The sequence below is a fragment of the Chiloscyllium punctatum genome, chromosome 32 (assembly GCF_047496795.1).
Source record: "Chiloscyllium punctatum isolate Juve2018m chromosome 32, sChiPun1.3, whole genome shotgun sequence".
NCBI lineage: Eukaryota > Metazoa > Chordata > Chondrichthyes > Orectolobiformes > Hemiscylliidae > Chiloscyllium > Chiloscyllium punctatum.
In genome coordinates this window covers 63,851,734-63,872,621 of record NC_092770.1, presented here as the reverse complement: position 1 = coordinate 63,872,621, position 20,888 = coordinate 63,851,734, and the positions used below count along the sequence as shown (strand labels likewise).

Below are 20,888 nucleotides of genomic sequence, written 5' to 3'. Positions count from 1 at the left end.
GGTGCACTACAGTCAATCTAAAAAAATGGAAAGTTCACAGATGGCACTGATTGTACCTTTCTCAGGTAGAGGATGAGACACCTTGAAAGGAATAAAAAAATTAACCCAAACTTTGCTTCACTGTAAATATCTGATTTAGTCAGATTCATAAAAAATATCAATAAAATTAACTTCTCAGCATCAGCATTTCTTACAAGAACAAAATTCAATTTAGTATTCTGTGCAAATTCACCATCCTCCATAATTATCTGGCAGCACTGAATGGCTGTCGATTCAAGATTCCCGCCAAAATTTAAGCACATAATCTGTGCTGATAGTTGGCCTCCCATCCATTCCTAAAGTGCAGTTTATCTAAAACTTGGCTGTCCATATCCTATTTTTAAAAAAAACTTGATCCACACATTTGAAACCTGTCATGCTTCGTAACTTCCTATTTCCATAAAACCAGTCACTATTCCATCTGACACTAGCTCTTGCCTGTACTCTGCCATATTACTCTAACTTTAACCTCCTGTAAATGACTAATTGGATTAAAAAAGTGCTGACTTACTGGAGATGCCATCTTTCATATGAGACATTAAGCCAAAGATTCCCGATCTGAGGGGCATTAACCCAATAGCTCTGTGGGACATTCAGCCAAAGATGCCTGTTCTGATAAGTTTAGAAGTTCCCATATTACTTTGCAAAGAGCAGTGAACCTCTCCATGTGAATGAACCAACATTTATTTCTTAGACAATACTACCTAATCAGATTTAATGATCATTAATTTTGTTGCTCTTAACGGGACTTTGAGGGCAAACAAACTGCTGTCTACTCCCGACATTAAAAGTAATTCACTTACAGGAAGGTTTGTGGGCGTAAAAAGTTAGGTAAATGTAGGGTTTATCTTTCGTTAGCTAATACTTGACTTTAAGAACTCACCTTTTTACACAAGTTATAAATAATCTCTACGTTTTTTGGATTAGACAGAAATGCATCAGTGTCTACGGTCACATAATTGTGTAAAAGAGGCATCATATCTGAAAGAGAACAGAAACAGAATTTCTACAGCATGAGCATTTTATATAAATGGGCTTTCTTTACACTTACAATAATATACAATGACTGCTTTCGGTACTGTTTTGCAATTTACATTGGCAGAGTGCACCGTCTTTCTTGTCCCATTACTCCACTGGTCAGAGCAAAAAAGTAAAACACTTTTTCCAGTTACAAAGGTGACCAACATCACACACACCCTCCACGCCCGCCTGCCCCACCACCACCATTTTCCAGCACTTTGCCCATTATATAAGCTATGTCTTTTCCACCATTCATCTATATTGTTAAAATGTCTTGAGGGTTCAAACCTCTACCATCCTTGTGGGCAGTGAGTTCCAGATACGCACCACCCTCTGCTTGAAAAAAATGGTCTTTAAATCTTTGAATCTCCTGCTTGGTACCTTAAAATTGCCCCCCTTGCTTATTAAGCACACTATAAAGGAGAAACATTTCTTCCTATCTATGCCTCTCATAACTATCACCTCAATCAGGTCCCCCTCTCAGGCTTCTCTGGTTCAAGGAAGACAACTGTAACCTACTGTCTCTATTTACAGTTGAATCACTCCAGTCCAGGAAGCACCATGGTAAATCTCCTCTGCAATCACATCCTTCTTATAATCTGGCGATCAGAACTACACAGAGTATTCCAGATGTTGCCTAATTCACATAATGTACAGCTTTATCAAGTTTCAGCATTGCTCTAATGTTCTGGCTGATGTGGTCAAATCATAATTAGAAACTGCTTTCCCTGAATTATTTCAAACATAGCTTGTTGGGGAAATATAATTGAGATAAGACCATAGGATGAGCATCAGCAAGCCATTCAGTCCATCAAGTTTCTCATTATTCAAGGAGATCATGATTTATGTAATAATCCTCAACTTCATTTTCCTGCCTTTTTCCCATGAAATCTGATCCCTCTTACTGATTAAAAATCTGTATCTCAGTATTTAATATACTTCACGAAACAGCTTCAATAATCTTCTCCGGTAATTAATTCTATAGATTGACTTCTCTCAGCGAAGAAATTCCTCTTCATCTCTGTTTTAAATTAATGATTCCTTATTCTGAGATTACGTTTTTTGTTTGAGACTCTTCCCACAAGGGGAAGCAACCTGTCAAGTTCCCCAAGGATACTGACAGATTCAATAAGGTTCCCTCTTGTTCTCCTAAACTCAAATGAGACAGCCCCTCCATAACCGGGATCCACCTCGTGAACCTTCTCTGGTCTGTCTTCAATGCTAATACATCTTTTCTTCGATGGGGGACCAAAACTGTTCACAATATTTTTGGTGTGTTCTCAGCAATAGCTTGTATAGTCTTAGCAAGACCTCCCTGTTTTATACTCTATTCCTTTTGAAATAAAGTCTAACATTTCATTTGCTTTCCCTATTACCTGTTGAGCTTCTAAGCTGGTTTTTTATGATGACTCCCAAATCCTGATGTGCTGTAGATTACTGCAGCTTACTCTTTCTTTCTTAAATAATATTCAGGTCCTCTATTCTTCCTGCAAAGTGATAACCTCTCATTTTTCCAAAATTTATTATGTCTTCCAAGTTTCTGCCCATTCGCTGAAGATGTTGATATCCCTCTGCAGACTCTAGGTGTCACTCTCACCACTTGCCTTCCCATCTATTTGTGTGTCATTTGTAAACTTTGTTATAGTACGTGTACGTCCCTCATCCAAGTCATTAATATATATTATAAATGAATGTGGCCCTAGCACTGATCTCTGTGACTCCATTAATTGTAGGTTGCCATTTTGGAAGTCCCCACCCCAACCTTTCCCAACTGTCTGTCCTCTCATTTGTTAGCCAATCCTCGATCAATGCTAATATACTACATCTAACACCAGGGGCTCTTATTAAGTAGTTTAACACGTGGTCCCTTATCAAATGAGTTAAAAAATCACATATATCACATCACTGATTAATCTTTATCTATCCCACTTGTTAATTTTCAAACAGTTCTAATGAATTTGTGAGCATGATATCCCCTTTGTGAAGTCATGCCTGACTCTGCTTGATTCTAGTTTTTGAAACCAGTTTTTCAAATGAACAGGTTTCACCCTGAATTCAAGGAGATTTTCTTTTCACAAGTGAGAATGGTCAGTTCAGCAGCTTGTTCTGAGCAAACTTTTCTCCAATGCAGCTTCTTGATTAGCAGATTGTCCTCCAATGAACCAGACAAAATAAGCATCTCTCCATGCCAGTCACTGTTCAAAATAGCCTCAGCTGAGGTCTAAAGCAAAGCATGCCGTTATAACCAGTCGTGACTGGTATGTTAAAAATAATCTCCAAAGTCTACAGTGAACTTTCAATTACCTCTTTTACAAAACAAAACTCAGACATTTTCACAAAACTTGAAATATTTTCATCTTCCATAATCCTTCAAAAACTCAGGTGTCCCAAGTGTTATTAAATACAAAGCTTTTTCATAACAACTGCAGTGTTACCAACTGTCCTCAATTCTCATGTGAAGAAATCAAATTATTTTGCAACTGGGTATGTTCAAGTACCTGGTGATTTGATTGTTTTCTTCAACAAAAAGCAATTAAACTTCATTTCATGTCAGACTTTTCCTACAGGAAGAACCCAAGCAGTTTCCTTTCCTTCATCATCATTTCCTTTTTGGATACCTGTGTAGAAGTGTGTTTCTTGTTTATTTGGATAGATTTGACTATCTGGCTCCTTTACATATTCAATAAAATGGTAATTTATTGAAACAACACCAGAAAATGCTGGAAACACACAGCAGGTCAGACAGCTTCAGTGGTGAGAGAATTTCAGCTCCTCTTTTTTTGTCAAAACTGAAAAAGCTGGACATGTGGCATGTTTAAGCCATACACATATCCAGAGAAAATCACAAAAAGGCAGGTGAATGATTCATGAAGGGCAGGAGAAGTTAAATGAAAAAAGAAGGATGATGATTTAAAGCAAAACAAGCAAGTCAAATAAGAAACAAAAGATAGACCTGGAGGTGGTGTATACAGGAATAATAGAACCATTGTTAGATGACACTTCCCAAAACAGGAAGCAATGATTATGATCTAAAATTATTTAGTCCAGAAGACTCTGAAATGATACGTAGAAAAATGTTCTTTGAGCTTCACTGAAAGAGCTTAGGAAGCCGAAGACTGAATGGCCAACAGCTGCTCGTACTTCTTCTGGTCTTAACTCATTATATTTTCTGGGATGGGCAATTAAAGTGACAAGAAGCTGGAAGTTCTGGCTCACAACTGAAGGCCAAACAAAGATGATTGATAAATGTCCACCCAAACTGCATTTGGTTCCCCCGGCAGAGCAGAAATACTGCATACTCAATTGGAAGAGGTACAGGAAACCTGCTGTCTCAGAAACACTGTTTGGGGTTTTGACCAGAGGAGGCTACAAGGTAACAAACCAGGTATTGCAATGCCTGAGCTTGCATAGGAAGCTGCTATTAGAAGTGAGGGCTGTTGTGGTGACTGAAGAGAGGACCAAGTGACACGGTAGGAATGATCCTTTAGAACGTCGGAAGAGATGGGATGGAAATACATGTTTGATGTTAGCATCTCATATTGGAAGTGGCCGAAATGACAGAGCATCTGTTGAATATGGAGATTGCTAGAGAAGGGGAGGAGGATAAGGATTATGGGATGAAAGAAACAAACAAGGGGATGGTATGGAAAATGGGATGGACACATTTGAACATCCTGCAAACCATGGTGGAGGGAAATCAACAGTTGAGGAAAAAAATACATCTTAAAAATACTGATATCGCAGGCGATACAATCAAAATGGAAAATTTGGGACAATGAATTAGAGCCTTTCAGGAAGCATATGGAAGCAGAGTAGTGGTCAGTGGGTTATGCATAGATGCAGATTAACAGCATTATGCCAGTGAAGGAGACAGAAAAGTCAAGGGAAGAAAAAGGTCAGAGTTGGATCACATGAAGGCGAGGGAACTGTGGCAAATGAAAGTCGGGCAAAAGCGCAAAATGGCGTGCAAAGACCTTAATGTACCGGAAGAAAAGGTAAGGGATGCAATTTAGGAAGATCCAGAGCAAAGAACGTTCAACATATCTCACAAAAAAGACAGATGCGGCAAGGACCTGTATGGATTCAAATTGGAAATCCCCTTTTGTTTGGAGGAAGCAGCTGAAGTCAAAGGAAAAGTTACTCAATGTGAGAACAAATGCACCGTTCCAGATAGGCTTTGTACAAGGCAGAGGTGGAGGATGTCCTGGTGGTAGCTAGTTTGGGATGGGGCATCCATGGTGTACAAGGAATGTGTAGGTCCAGGAACTTAGTAAACTGGCAAAGTTACATATTTCTTTCCTTTAAATTTGTTCTTGATAATAAGGTCAAAATTCAGATTTTATCACTACTTGCCCTTGAGAAGGTGAAAGGGAGCTGCCTTTTTGAGCCACTGCTGTTCAAGTGATTTAGGTACACCTAAGTATTCAAGGGAGGGAGTTCGAGGATCCTGACCCAGTGACACAGGAGTGGCAACACTGTTGCAAATTAGGATGATCTGACACTTGGAAGGGAATCTGCTGGGGGCAATGGTCTTCCAATGTATCTGCTCCCCCTATCCAAGATGGAAATATCACACGTTTGGATATGACCAGCGAAGAAGCCTTAGCTGAAGCGCACATAGTTTTGAAGAGATTAGACAAGGTGAGAAAATAAAAGAGGTCTGTTAAATTTACCAAATCTTCATGGCTTTTTTTAAACCTTGATTTCCAACCACATTTGCGATTTCCAAGTGTCATTATTGTGACAATCATAACTCACGCAAAACCTTTTATATTGGTAATCAAAAGCAAATTCTAAGAATGTCTCCATGGAGAACAGTAAACCAAGCATTGAAATTTGAATAGCTGCTAATTAAGTAGAGCACAACTTTCTTGTGCTGCTTTTTATAGTAGTCTGACAGAAAACAGCCAATCATAATACGCCTGTAATAACGTCCTTTCACATTCATCAAGTTGCTAAATTGTCTCCTAGCTCGGTTTGATGATATAAGATTTAAATTGGCTCATAATTTCTCCACTAAAACAGAGATGATACAATTTGCCTGTAAAGTTTAGTTTCCTGAAAGTAAAGATTGCAGTTATAAAAGTTGTGTGCTCTTTCAGTGTGGAAAGATGCTGCAACCACAAAGAGTTCCTTACTCGACTGGCAGAGAGACCAGGTTAGAAAGGTACTGGGGAAACTCAACAGGGCCAACTTGGAGAGAGAGAGAAACAAAATTAAATATTCATGTTTTGAGTCCGATATGACTTCTTCTGAACTGAAAAGGTGGTAATGGAAAAAGTGATACTCACATTACAGCCTTTGTAATAACGTCAAATCTACAACACAACGTTCTGAGCTTACTTTTAAACAAGTGCCGACAAGGCAATTTCCCACTCTGGGAACAGTGGGCTAAGAAGACTGACTTGATATCTCGGGTTAGCAACTCCCGGAAAGGTGGAGGGAATTTATGAAAATGATCAGATTCATCAATTTAAGACTGGAAACATCAATCAAGAATGTGAAATAAAATTAAGTGTGTTGAAAATACTCAGATCAGGCAGCATCTGCAGAAAGAGACTCAATGTGTCAGATAAATAACCTGTTAGCAGAACACTTTCAAATTTTCAACATTGGCAGCATTTTTATTTTTGTTTACATGCAACAGATTGACCATTTGATATGACCGTGTTTGATAGAATATAGGAGAAGGAGGAAGCAGTGGGGGAGGTGACAGCGGGTAGGGTTTTAAACCTCAACAGGTACAAGAGACAGATGTAGAGAGGCAGCATTAAAATGTTAAAAGACTGAAATCTGACACCCATTTCCATGTTGAACAAGTTCAAAGTAGTAGATATATGATTAGCCTGATTTTCAAAGGCAGCTTAGTTACATAATTGAGTTAATGAGGCACAGTAAAATGTAAAATGTAATGGGTGTGGACTAGATTTGGAAGACCATAAAGCCAGGATCCATTAGTGCAATATGAGCACTGCCTGTAAGCTATAACGGTGCTTTTCCTCAGACCTTAAAGCTGATCTGTTTAATTCTTCCCCATAGTAGGCTATGGTCAAGACTGAAGTTAGGTTGGCTCCAACAGATTGAGGATGAGATGAGTATATTTCATCTATGTTGTCTCCTTCTCAATTGTTGCACTTTCTTATGAACAACAGTGATACAACAGAACCACATTTTGGCTTTAAGAGATAACTGCCTTCCACCAGTGGAGAAATGCTTAGCCATCAAAATTCACTGATGATCATACATTTAAGATCAGGCTGGGCCAAATGAAGGCCAAAGGGAAAAGGCAAAATCTGCAGAATATTTAATGTTAAGTGCTTCTTGAAAGAAAATGAATGGTTTGCCAAACAAGACAAAATATTGACATGTTTGGGGGGGAAAAATTGGGCAAAGTTAATAACTTGAGGTGCAACTATGCATTTCTTAATCAAAATGTTAATTAATAGAGCTGTATATATCAGTGAGATAGAAGGAAAAATGGCAACTGCAATTAACTGACAGCACTAATTCAGATATGTGTATATATATTTTAAAGCTTGAGCCTTTTAAAATATGCAGTTTTCTGTGGGGGCTTCTTTATCATCCAATTGGTAGTTGTACTGTTGAGAAAGTAGTGTGGTTGCATGTTTAGCCAACATGCAAGCTCTTCATACCCAATCAATAAGTATGGCTTTGCCATTCAGCTAGCCAGTATGGTTAAGATAATAAACAAACATTTAATAGTTCCTTATTCAGTGGAGAAGACTTGTTTTGCTTTGGACAAAATACCTACTTTATTCAAGATGTGATATTTTACTAGATGCTAAATGTAGTCTGCAAATGTAATAGACTCATACTTTTTATATTTGAGAGATAAAAATGTCTACATTCAAGCTCAAATGTAGATCACTCACAAGAAGTGTTGAACAGCGTGTGAAAGTCAATGTTATTTGATCTGGTTACCCATTGGAACAATTAAATCACACTAATTTTATCAACAGCCTATTACTACAGAACTCATTAAACCCTCTTTAGAATATCATTCTTCTATCTCACTTCCATTCACTTTTCACAGCGATCTTCATGGCACAATTTCAGATGGTTTTTCTCATGGTCTTCGATCAAACCTTGGACAGATCTCATTGCAGGCTAAGCCAGCAATATTATTTTGCTGACATCCACATTAGTTTTATCTAATAGCTTATGTCTACTTTCATAATCAAGTAAGGACTCATAGCAAAGAAATTCAGACTAGTGGGTTTCAAATCCAGCTGAAAAAAAAATTAGACAACTAATTAAATTGTGTCAAGTTTAGTAATGCAGGATTACCTGAAATTTGAATTCTCTGTTATATAGATATACCATAATGGATGTTATTATCAATGGTAAATTGTGCATTTGAAGCCAAACTTGCTGTTGCAATATGTAGTTTTTGAAATGTATTCAAAGGAATAACTGGGAATACCTGTGAAATATTCAAAGCAGTCTTGCTGAAGGACTTCATAAAGAACACCAAGAAGTTGCCACATATTAGGTGATATGACTTGACATGTTAAACTATATGCAAGAGACAGAACCTCTTCATAGAACTCTGCAGCAGAAAGAAAGCAGGGATTACTATTTAAGAATTCTCAAATAAAGGAAAAGCTATTACATTTTCATCAGGAGTAAAAATAACATCAGAATAAAAACATGGCAAGATTACAGGTTATTTTAGTAGAACAATACTGTAGTTATGAAAGGAATGCAGAAGCAGTCTGAAATCACTTAACGACACATCAGAAACACACAATATATTGAGGAATGGCAAAAAAAACATGTTAATTAGTCAATATTAACATACGTTAACCATGACTCAGAGGTAGTACTTCTATCCCACATCTGATCACATAAATTGCATTAACATCCAGTCCACTACAGGAAGAGAGCTGCATCATCACAGGCTTTCCATTACATGTAAAACTAAGGCCCGCCTGCTCTCTCATGGATGTAAACAATCTCAAGGCAACACTTCAAAGAAAAGGGGGGAGTTCTCCCAATGTCTTGGCCAATATTCATCCCTCAAGCCACATGCCCTGAAAACATCTGATTATTTATTTCTTTGCTGACTGTGAGACCTGGCTGTGTGCAAAATAGCCACTGCGTTTTTTTCTATAATAATTCGATAAGTATCTACTACAATTTCATTGGCTGCAAATTACTTCAGACATTCTAAGATAGTAAGTGGCTTCCATGTAAATTTAAGTTCTTTCTCAGTATCCTGTTAGGTGTTTGTGCACTGATGATTACAGAAATCCTAACAAAGTTTGGGAGAAGATTTGTAGCTCGGGTGCTCGTTGTTGTGGTTCTGTTCACCGAGCTGGGAATTTGTCTTGCAAACGTTTCGTCCCCTGTCTAGGTGACATCCTCAGTGCTTGGAAGCCTCCTGTGAAGCGCCCAAAGGACTAGCCACACTACCATACATCAGGAGCATTTCTGAACTGACAGCCAGACTACTGTGACCACTAGGACTCATAACAGCACACAAACCAACAGCCACTCTCAGACAACAACTCACCAGAACGAAGGACCCGATACCCAACATGAGCAAAACCAATGTTGTGTACAAAATCCCATGCAAGGACTGCACGAAACACTACATAGGACAAACAGGAAGACAGCTAACGATCTGCATCCATGAACACCAACTAGCCACGAAACGACACGACCAGCTATCCTTAGTAGCCACACACACAGATGACAAGCAACATGAATTTGACTGGGACAACACTACCATTATAGGGCAAGCCAAACAGAGAACAGCTAGGGAATTCCGAGAGGCATGGCACTCATCCACAGACTCTATCAACAAACACATCGACCTGGACCCAATATACCGGCCACTACAGTGGACAGTTGGAACTGACAACCGGAAGCGGCAGAGACAGGCCACTATAAATGCCGGAGGAAATAGCACAGAAGCGCTTCACAGGAGGCTCCCAAGCACTGATGATGCCACCTAGACAGGGGACAAAACGTTTGCAAGACAAATTCCCAGCTCGGCGAACAGAACCACAACAGAAATCCTAACATTTGTACAATGTTATCAAGGCCTTATTGCATTTTAAATAGCAAAAGTTCAAACAACAGATATAGACTGTACCTATTACGTGTTTCTGAAGTACTAGTCCAATCACCTGCAAACAGATGCCCTCGAGCTGCAGTGTAATCTGGAGGATAGGGTGGAGATGGAGGAGGAAAAAGATGTGTACTGTTACTCTGGGATAAACAGATAGCAATCAAGGTGAGCAAGCAACAGAAAGATCCAATTTCTCAATACATCTACCAGAAGTTTTACCTTCTCTTATCTCTAATTGAAGACACAACTCTTCAAAAACAGGGACAAAATATCCTGAGTTAAGAGTGAAATGAAGCAGTTTGTTTCCGCTTCAAACCTTCAATAGGCTCCTTAAAAATCTCTCAAAAAAAGACTCCATCCTCTTGCTGGAACAGCATCTGAGTTGCAGTAAAAAACATTTGACACTGCTATCCCACCCAGAATGAATGAATTAATTGGTAAACCTTTATAATGACACAATTATAGCACACTTTTAAAAACTACAAAAGCAGGAAACAATTTCATTTTACATTGAGCAACAAGGACTGAGTGAAACAAAAAATAGAGAAGCTGCTCATACTCAAATACAGCAAGAGGTGGACGTTATCCAGACTGGAGCTGATAGGTAGCAAGCAGTATTTGGCCACACAAGTGCCGGACAATGATCACCTCAAAAAAGAGAATCTAACCATTGCTCCTTTATATTCTATGACACTACCATCACTGAATTCCCCATTATCAATATCTTGGCATTACTACTAACCAGAAACTGGAGTGGACCAGCCACGTAAATATTGTGGCTACAAGAGTAGCTCAGAGGCGAGGAATTCTGTTGTAAGTAACTCACCTCTGACTCTCCAATTCCTGGTCCCCATCTACAAGACAAGGGCAAGAATGCAATGGGATAGTCCCCAGTTGTCTGAATTAGTACAGCTTCAATAACATTCAAAACTACCAGTTTACCAAATACAAGATGCGGTCATCAAGGGTCCTTTGACACATTTACTTTAAATCAAAACCTCCACATCCAGGAGGAGCTGGGCAGCATCTGCATAGGAACATATTACATGGATACTCCCTACCAACTCATACACCACCCTGACTTGGAGATGTAGTCACCATTCCCTCATTGTTGCAGAATGCCCCCCCCCCCCGCTTCCAGCACTAACAGTGTACTTACACTTCAAGGATTGCATCAGTTAAAGAATGCAGGACAACTGGTGATGGTCAATAAATAATGGCTTAGTCAGCAATACCCACATCCAGTAAATGAAAATAGTGAAAAATAATTGCTCAATGTCTATTACGTCACAGGAAAAGTTTGGAATTACGAAAGATCATTTGATCGAGCTCCTCACTCAATATAACATGGAAATGTTTATCCTTTTAACTTTAGATTTCATTTTACTCTAATTTAAGAGGTGCTTTCGGAGCCACATGCTTCTATCACACAAAGGTAAATAAGTAGATAGATTTGGGCCATTGGCAGATTTGAATTTTTTGTTTCATAACACTTGTAAAACTGCACTGGAGAAAGTTATTACAATAAGCACATGAGAGAAGTGAGAATGAATGTTGACCAATTCCCCCGTGCAAACAGAATATACAGTACAAGTAAATACAGCAAGGAGGAATGGGTGGGATGCCGTGGGGAGAGAGTTTAGAAAATACCTGGGCATGATTACCTGGGAAATATATAAAGAAAATTGGCAACAAAAAGACATCTGCTGCAGAGTGTAACACTGCACTGTAGGGAACACAACTGTGCTTTCTCTTGAAGGCAAGCTGGTACACTGGTAATGTTTCTGAAACTCTCACTTAGTCATTGCACAGTCACAAGCTTATTGTATGAAGAAAAGAGAAACTGCTTTAAAATTGCAATATCTGACCATGGACTCTTGATCATCAAACAGTGAGAAATTTCCAAACATTGATTTCCAGGACAAACAGGTTACTGAATTTGGGACTATTTCCTTCAATTAGATTTAGTGATGTATAACTTTCTGAAATGTTTGCACTAATAACTTCACATCTATTTCCTGTATGTGTAACAAAACACACACAGAGTTTGGTTTGCACAGTAAGTCTGTCCTCATTACCCCATTCTTTTCATTTATTTTGTCCACTTCAGCCCCACACATCTTGAATATATTTCTTGCTTATTCCCTACTGCCATTCATAATTACTGTACTATCATATTCCTCTCTTACGCCTCCCCAACATAAACTTGGCCCATGTGTTCTACTTGCTCGAAACAGGTACACTGTACACCAACTTCACTACACACAATAAATGTACCAAAGTTAGGTCAAAGGCCTCATCTCTTTCTTCTAAAGCATGCATCACTTACCTGACTTTTATTAATTTCAAAATATGATTAACCTAACCATCTCACCACTAAATGCTCAGAGTCCAAACAAAATGGTCACTGACCTCCTTGTGAGCCTCCACGACAGTCAAGATGGTGTCTATTGTGTTAAGGATACCCATAGCCATCACTGTTTTGTCCTCTATCTCTTCATAAGCATCACTCTGGAGGACTTTGCTGAAAGTCATGGCCTGAAATGAAAAGCAAACACCTTATATTTGTATTTCCATACTCTAAGTTCTGTAAAGTTGTTTAAAATTTGCAAGTACCAAAATGTTGCAAAGAAATTGCATCATTCACATATTTTACCTACTAAAATATCTTGTCAACAGGTAGAGGGAGTGCCAATGGCAATAATATCAAAAGAATAGAACAAAAAAGAACATGATCAATCAAGATTCTATGGCTGTCAACTTAGGTCTGAACACAATTGTCACCATTAATCATCACTCCAGTTATTCAATTGTTACAATGTAACAAAGACTATAGTGCACTCACTGATCCCAACAGGAGATTGAATGAAAATAGGGGAGATGCAGTTTGGATTTTAGCAGCTATGGTATAGTCTAATATCCAATTCTTATCAAGATAATTTTGTACCTCTTATTCACTTCAAACACCTCCATAGCCACTCCCATACAAGTCTCTGTAACTTCCTCCAGTTTCAACCTCAGAACTGCTTTTCTCCATCTCTATGCTATCATGCACCAGTTCCTTAGCCCAATCACCGCTGGCCATACTCAGATGGGCTGCTGTACTGTACTTAATTGAAGGTTGAACAGTCTATTTACGCCAAGTTCTGATGTAACTTATACCTTGTGTCACCTAGACTCTTCGATCTAAACCTCTCACCATCTTTTTTCTATTTTAAGACACTGTTTCCAATCTAATTCTTATTTGGGCTAAACCTGTGGTCACCTGTTCCAATGTCTCCCTCTTTTAGCTGGTATTAGCTTTTGTCAAATTGGATTCCTAAAAAGGTCTTGGAAATTTATTAGAACATCAAGGACACTATTATAAAAACAAGATGCTGTAATTTTCAGTGTACCATAATAATGGGTGGGACTGCTGCAATGTCAATATATTCAAATAAGATTTAAGAAGTGATCAAGGGATCTAAATTGTCCCTCTAAGCACTGTGTAAAGTGGTATGACATCTTCCTGGAGATTAGTATCCTTGCACCGATCTAGTCAGCCAATGCAAGGTTTAAGCTTACATCCCAGCTATAATGATTGAAAACAGAAAATGCTGGAGATCACAGCGGGTCAGATAGCATCTACGGAGAGAAATCTAGTGCGTAGAAATTGATAGACAATTTTTCAGATTTTGAGCTTGCAAGAAAAATATCTAGCAAAGAGCTACATGTTCTGGCATCTACACTGTAGAACTGACAACACGAGGGAAGCAGAGGTAAAATTACTTAAATTCAACAGCAAAGCTGTTCATATCAGAACTACTAATGTTTTAATACTGATACCTTCAATGGAACAAATACTTGTTCTTTTCTAGTGACCACTCCTTGTTATCTATGCTCTCATTCCATGCTAAATACTAATATGATTCCATAATAAATGGTACTCCACTGCATGTAGCCATCCAGAGATCCATATGCCATGACTTACTTTGAAACGTTGAAGAGCCCCATGCAGTTCATGGGTTGCACGTTGACCAGTGCTGTGATCAGGAAGGGCATAGTGATATCTTTACACGCTTGAAAAACTATGCATCAAGTCAATTTCTGGGTGAAGAAATTAATAGTGAGATCTGTTGCATTTCTCAATTGGGACTGCTTCTTTGGAACAACCTGGGACATTTGATCCCTTTAAAGGTATTACATAAATGCAAGCATTTGTTACAAGCAACAGCCATTCAAGAGTGCAATATTCGTTATTCAAAACATTAAGCTTGTAATTAATTTCTCTAGTCCTTTTGATGCAGGAAGCACAGCAGCCCTCTGGCATACAGCAAGATTCCACAAACCGCAATGAGACAACTGACAGATAATCTGCCCTGTGTCTTTTTAAAGAAGTAATGGTGCTTGAAGGATAAATACGGGATATACAGGGAAGAGATTCTCATACTTTTCTCTGAAATACTGCCTTTAAAAAAAAAAGCCTTTTTACCCAAAAAGGCTGTCAGTGTTTTCAGTTTTATATTTCAGTTTAATATTTCATCCCAAACATGACTGCTCTGACAGAAGCACTGGCAATGGGATTATCAGGCTAGAATATGTGCCCAAGATACTAAATGGAGTTGTAAGCCAATAACCTGCAGACTCAGAGGCCAGGGCTCTACCACTGAGTCAAGGTAGAAAGTTAGTGAGCAATTCACAGAAGCAGTATCATTTAATTAAAAGAGTCAAGACACTAAACAGGTAACTTCACTAACACGTCTCTGGCATATACTTACTAAATGCTGTGTCATGTCAACAGCAATAGTAGTCATCTCCTCACTGTATTCACATATCATCTTCTGAATGACGTTGGTGAGATCATCATTTTCAGTTTCTCGGACAATGTGGAGCAGCTCCTGCATTACTGGCCTAACTGATGGTTTTATATATTCCTTAGCTGGGGAACAAATGTCAATGTATTAGCTGCAATGCCTTATCTTTATTTTTCAACTTCATTTCACCTGCCACAAATCTACGGTGCACTCCTATTAGGCAGACCTAGTCTTTGCAATTCTCTACAGCCTCAATTGACACTGCATTGTACAACAGATAGCGACAATGTGGGCAAGTTACCCTGTCTTCAGTTGATCATGTATTTGGTTTTGTTCCACAGTAATGCAAACTCAACTGAAAACCCTCCTGACTTGTGGTTTGGATTTGTGGTCAAGAACAGTGAGATTCCAAATCTTACTCATTTGAACAGTAGATAGTTTACGATTGACTATAAAACTAGACCATCAAACAGGCTTGTTTCTAAATGAGAGTTCATAATGCAGCATGTTTTCTGTGGTTGCTGTTGGATTTAAACTGTTAGCTGCCTTCAAATAAGAGGTAATAATGGCATGGTTTTCCCAGCTTCGGGCTAAGTTGAGCATTTTGCGAGGATAGGTGTTTGTGATTTTGGAGAAGATTTGTAGCTCAGGTTGTGGATCAGATCTAACATATAAATAACAAGTGTGAGAGAACACCAACACTTGAACAGAGGCTCACTGATGATGTGACCTAACATGGTGACGAAATATATGAAAACAAATCTACCAGCTCAGCATGCAAACTTACAACAAGAGGTATAATACCAGTGAAGTGAAATATTCATGTTCAAGAGAACCAATAATATTGACATTCAATTCAGTTTTCTACCTAATCCACTGTTTTCCTCAGCTGCTATCACTGACATTATATATACTAAAAGGTCAAAATTGATCTAACTCTTCCCAGAATGAATGGGTAGAAGTGTACTGATTGTACATTTCCAAGATTCAGCTTTGAATCGTCTTACAGAAGGGCCAGTGAGAGACCTGGAGTCAATCCAGTTAGATCATAGTTCTTTAGGCCATTCAATTCTAATTTGACAAGCCCAGAAGCAGAGGAAACATCACATCTTAATCCAGCTAGCAATAGAGAAGACAGAAAAACATTACAGGCCTTTATGTAATCATAACTGTCTGCTGATTCTAATAGAGTCATAACAGCATCTGCCTCCCTCTGTCTAAGTACTGTGCAAATGGATTAACAGACACTGTGGATCCTATTAAACTTCAGCAACAGTCATCAATATCTATTTCCATCAAAACATTGCTGTACTGATACAATAATATAGCTAAACTGTCATAACATAAAATACAAACAATTTTTACACAGTTAATTAGAAGTGAGCTAATTTAAGAAAAGTTCTAACATCAATTTTTATTTAACAATTAAAAACAATTAAAAAATAATTATTTGCTTGAATCCAAATATTTGATAAAGGATTGGCACAGGTGATAAGTATGTCCAAACAGGTAATGGCAACAAGCCTATACAATTGTAATAATGATAGGTAATGTTTCAATGTAAGATCTCTCTAACTCACCTTGATCTTGGTTACTAATAAGTGTCTGCAAAGCAATGGCAGCTTCTACTTTGACTGGCATTTCTTTATCTTCAATTAAACTCTTCTTTGTCAACTCAACAGCATTTCTTAAGTTAAGATCATTTGTGAACTTTAGATTGCAAAATGAATGAAGAACCCAACAGGCCTGGAAACAAAGTCAGATATAAAAAATATACTCAGTTTTATCAAAACCAACGACCATATATTGGAAAAGAAAATGGTTGCAACAAATTAATTTTGATAATTTTTAGGCATTTGCATGTATGCTAGTCCAAGTGGTTGAACAAAGATCTGACTGTGGAGATTAGAACATTTCAGTAGTATACAATGGTAGCTGCACTGTTCCAAAACAGACTTGGGAATAATAATATGATTACTTCAATTGCCTCACACACAGTTTGTCAATGTCAAGGATCAGAAAGACGAAATGCTGTTTTACAGTTAAGCCTTTCACAGTTGATTGGCTGGTGATGCATCTTCAACTCATCAGCAATGAATTGCTGCATTTAAGAAAGTGATAAACATTTTTGTATATTCTTTCAGTTTCCAGAATTTAGAAAACACAGAGACATATTGCGAGAAAGTAGAGATTGTGGAATTTGATAGGAAAAGCTGAACATTAGTCTAAATTCAAGTATTCAAACTGACATCTTAGGTCATGCTAATTCAAACCAAATCAATATGTAAGAGAGAACTCAGAAGCAAATCTTCCTGAAAACCTCTAATGTTACAATGTTCAAATCTAAAATACAGATAATATCAACAATTTGCAATTATACGGAGGGACTTCATCTGATGTTGGAGTATAAACATAGAAGATGCACATTATTCCTGTCAAACAGGAAGCAGATGATCTTGCCTGGTATTCGTGTTGTGGAGGTAGTGATGTTGGACTGGGCTGGACAAAGTTAATATAAACAACACCAGTTTATAGTCCAACAGGTTTATTTACAAGCACTAGCTTTTGGAGCGCTGCTTCTTTGTCAGGTAGCTAGTGGAGTAGGATCATAGCACACAGAATTTAGAGCAAAAGATATACACAGATGCAATACATTGAACAAACACAGAAAGCAGTTAAGTCTACTTTCTCCCACGCACACACACATATAAGTCTATGGGGTGAATTTGGATTTTCAGATACACTCTATTTTGTTCAAAAAGCACACAATCAATTTTGTTTATAATCTAAGTGACACAAATTCCTACTTTGGAAATAGATCCAGTCTGACTCAAGATTGGAATACATACAGACTCTAACCTCACACCTTTGACACATTATCTGAGCTGAGTTGTCACTTTTTTTAATAAAACGTTATGTTATGTCAGAAATGTGGCATGAAAGAACTTCTGAGATTCGCGTGTTAATGAATCGAAACCTGCAGTCCATCCTAAAAGATGGAAGACTTAGCAGCAATCTAGGTTTGTTCAATATATTACATCAGTGTATGACACTATGATCTTTTGCTATAAATTCTGTGTCCATGATCCTACACCACTAGCTACCTGATGAAAGAGCAGTGCTCCAAAAGCTAGTACTCCCAAATAAACTTGCTGGACTATAACCTGGTGTCATGTGACTTTGCCTGGTATTGCCAATTTTCAAAATGGCAATATTATTATTGGGGCATTTCCTTCTAATAAAGATAGCCAGAAGTACAACAGACTGAACTGTTTGCAATTAACAAACAATTCTTACTCCTGTCTCTTTAACAACAAAACACAAAAAGGTAGTATATGAGTTATTCTAACAACAGAAATTCCATATGAAAAGAAACAAATACACCCATTATTTTGGAATTGTGAGAAGATTAATTTAAAACAGCGAATTTAAAATATAGTTTTAAGGCTATCAAGTAGAAAGGCCGAAGATTGGAAAACAAAAATCAATTCCTGCAAAATATAAAAGAACTGTGTAAAGACTGAATCTTTCCTCATTTCTGTAGTTTAATTGTGAACAAGACCTGGGAAAAGGATTGGTTTAAAAAAAAATCAAGGTTTGTGCATGGGATTACTGCACGTTTTAAAAGCAAGTTACCTGACTGTCATTGTAAGTGCTGTTTACATTGCTGTTTGCTCAAGCAGTGAGGAGAAGTCTAGTTTCAGACGAACTGGAGCCAAGGGGCATGTACAAATGAAAATGAGGTGATATCTTGTCTGCTGAGAACTTTAGATGTGTCTTGAACACAATCCAATGAATTCATGCTCAACAATACTGAGAGTATCTTTCATTTCAGAAGTACAAAGTAACAGAATTTAAATTTCCCCTGCTAACATGATGGGACATAAACTCATATTCCTAATGTATTAACTGTACCACCAGATTTCTAGTCTAGTTGTAGAATCACAGAGTTGTACACCACGAAATCAGACCCTTTTCAGTCCAACACATCCATGCTGACCAAGTTTTCTAAACTAAACCAGTCCCGTTTGGTCCAAATCCTTCTAAACCTTTCTTATCCATGTATCTGTCCAAATGTCTTTTAAATGTTGTAACTGTACCTGCATCAACAACTTCCTCTGGCATGTCATTCCATGTACGAACCACCATCAGTGTGAAAAAGTTGCCACTCAGGACTTTTTTAAACCTTTCCTCTCTCATCTTAAAAATATGCTCACTAGTTTTGAACTTCACTATGCTTGGAAAGGATGTTTGCTATTCACTTTATCCATGACCCTCATTATTTTATAAACCTCTACAGATCACTACTATGTTACCATTACTGGCACACCATTAGTCATTTGAATTTATTTATCCAGTGAAGAAGAGTAGATGTTCTCTTAATTACGATACTGTAATTTGTGAAGATTTCTGTTCAGTACTTCAGGGCAATAGAATAAACATAGCTTAATTACAGCAGTTGTTCATTCTTAATGAGGTCAAACACCTTTTTCAAATTCAGGTAGTTCTCCTGTGACGTGGTAGTTGCATTCCCGTACGACACTATGTTATAGAAAATCACACAATAGAAGTAATGGGGCCTATGGGAAAAACAGGGTTAGGGACTCCAGTTTAGCAAACCTGTCTATTTCTGGCGAGTTACAGAAATGCCAATTTGTTATAAGTGAAATTTCCCAATGTATTGTTGTATTCCCTGCTCCTTGTAGAGTGGAGTTTATCCAGAACTGACTCTCTGCCATTAAACTTTGTGAAACTTGCAAAAGTTTTTTTTTGGCACAAGTAAAATGTTTTTTTTGAGCAGGTGTCTAAAGGGCTGGGATGCTCTGAACGACTGGAAGTTTTGATGGATCTCAGGTTTCAGAGAGAATGAGGGGCCGATACCCTCAGATCCTCCCCCCACTTTCAAACGTTGATGGGTGAACTTGAATCAGAGTCAAAGAGTGTGGCGCTGGAAAATCTACCCTGTCAAGTTGACTTAAGAAGTGTCTAACTCTTCTAACCCCAGATTTTTAAAATTCACTCATGAGATGTGGGTGTCTCTGGCTAGGTCAGCATTTATTATCCATTTCTAATTATCCAGTAGGCAGTTAAGAGTCAACCATGTTACTGTGAGTCTGGAATCACATCAGCAAGTCCAGTTAAGGATGGCAGTTTCCTTCCCTAAAGGATGTTAGTGAACCAGATGGGCCTGCTTGACAATCAACAATAGTTTCTTGGTCATCATTAGATCTTTAATTCCAGAATTTTTTTAAATTGAATTCAAATTCCAACTATCTGCCATGGCAGTACTTGACCCCAGGTCTCCAGAACGTTTGCTGACTTTCTGGATTAATAGTTTAGCGATAATATCACAAAGCCCTTGACTAGGCCACTAGACCATATGATACAAGCATAGCCTATCCAATCTTTCCTCCGAAGACAACCTGTCCATTTCAGGAATTGTTGTAGTTAGCATTCCATGAACTGCTTCCAACGTTCTTAAATAAAGGCAATTCAGTAATTGTACAATAGATGTGGTCTCACCAATGCCCTGTATAACTGAAGCACAACATTCCCAATTTTGTAATCAATTTCCCTTACAATAAATGATTATATTTTAATGTGGTTGACTCTTAACTGCCCTCTGGGCAATTAGAATGGGAAATAAAGGCTGGCCTAGCCAGCAATACCGCATCCCATGAATGAATAAAACAAAGCTTACTTTCCTAATTACTTGCTGTACCCGCACATGATTTACAATTCGTGCATTAGGACACCCAGGAATTACAAGATTTGTTCTGTATTCAAATATCCACTCATTTAAAGAATTCCCAACAACTGACTTGCCATGTCAGGTGTATTCTTAGTTTTAGGCACAAACATAAAGAAGTTTGAAGAATAGACTCACTCAAGTGTGAGCTTGATTAGACAGGTTTTGGACAACATTTGTTCAATAGTAT

At 38.0% G+C, this 20,888-nt stretch overlaps 1 protein-coding gene across 2 annotated transcripts in view; it reads right to left on the bottom strand.

Moving 5' to 3' along the window:
* ipo8 (importin 8) overlaps window positions 1–20,888 on the bottom strand; it is a 95,243-nt gene that overhangs the window by 14,923 nt on the left and 59,432 nt on the right. For both annotated transcript variants that reach the window (XM_072552523.1, XM_072552522.1), the window contains 6 exons: window positions 16,530–16,695; window positions 14,914–15,074; window positions 12,569–12,694; window positions 10,181–10,247; window positions 8,504–8,629; window positions 923–1,020 (listed from right to left, as the gene is read on the bottom strand). In XM_072552523.1, the coding sequence (XP_072408624.1) occupies window positions 923–1,020; window positions 8,504–8,629; window positions 10,181–10,247; window positions 12,569–12,694; window positions 14,914–15,074; window positions 16,530–16,695 (744 nt within the window). The remainder of the gene's footprint in view (window positions 1–922; window positions 1,021–8,503; window positions 8,630–10,180; window positions 10,248–12,568; window positions 12,695–14,913; window positions 15,075–16,529; window positions 16,696–20,888) is intronic.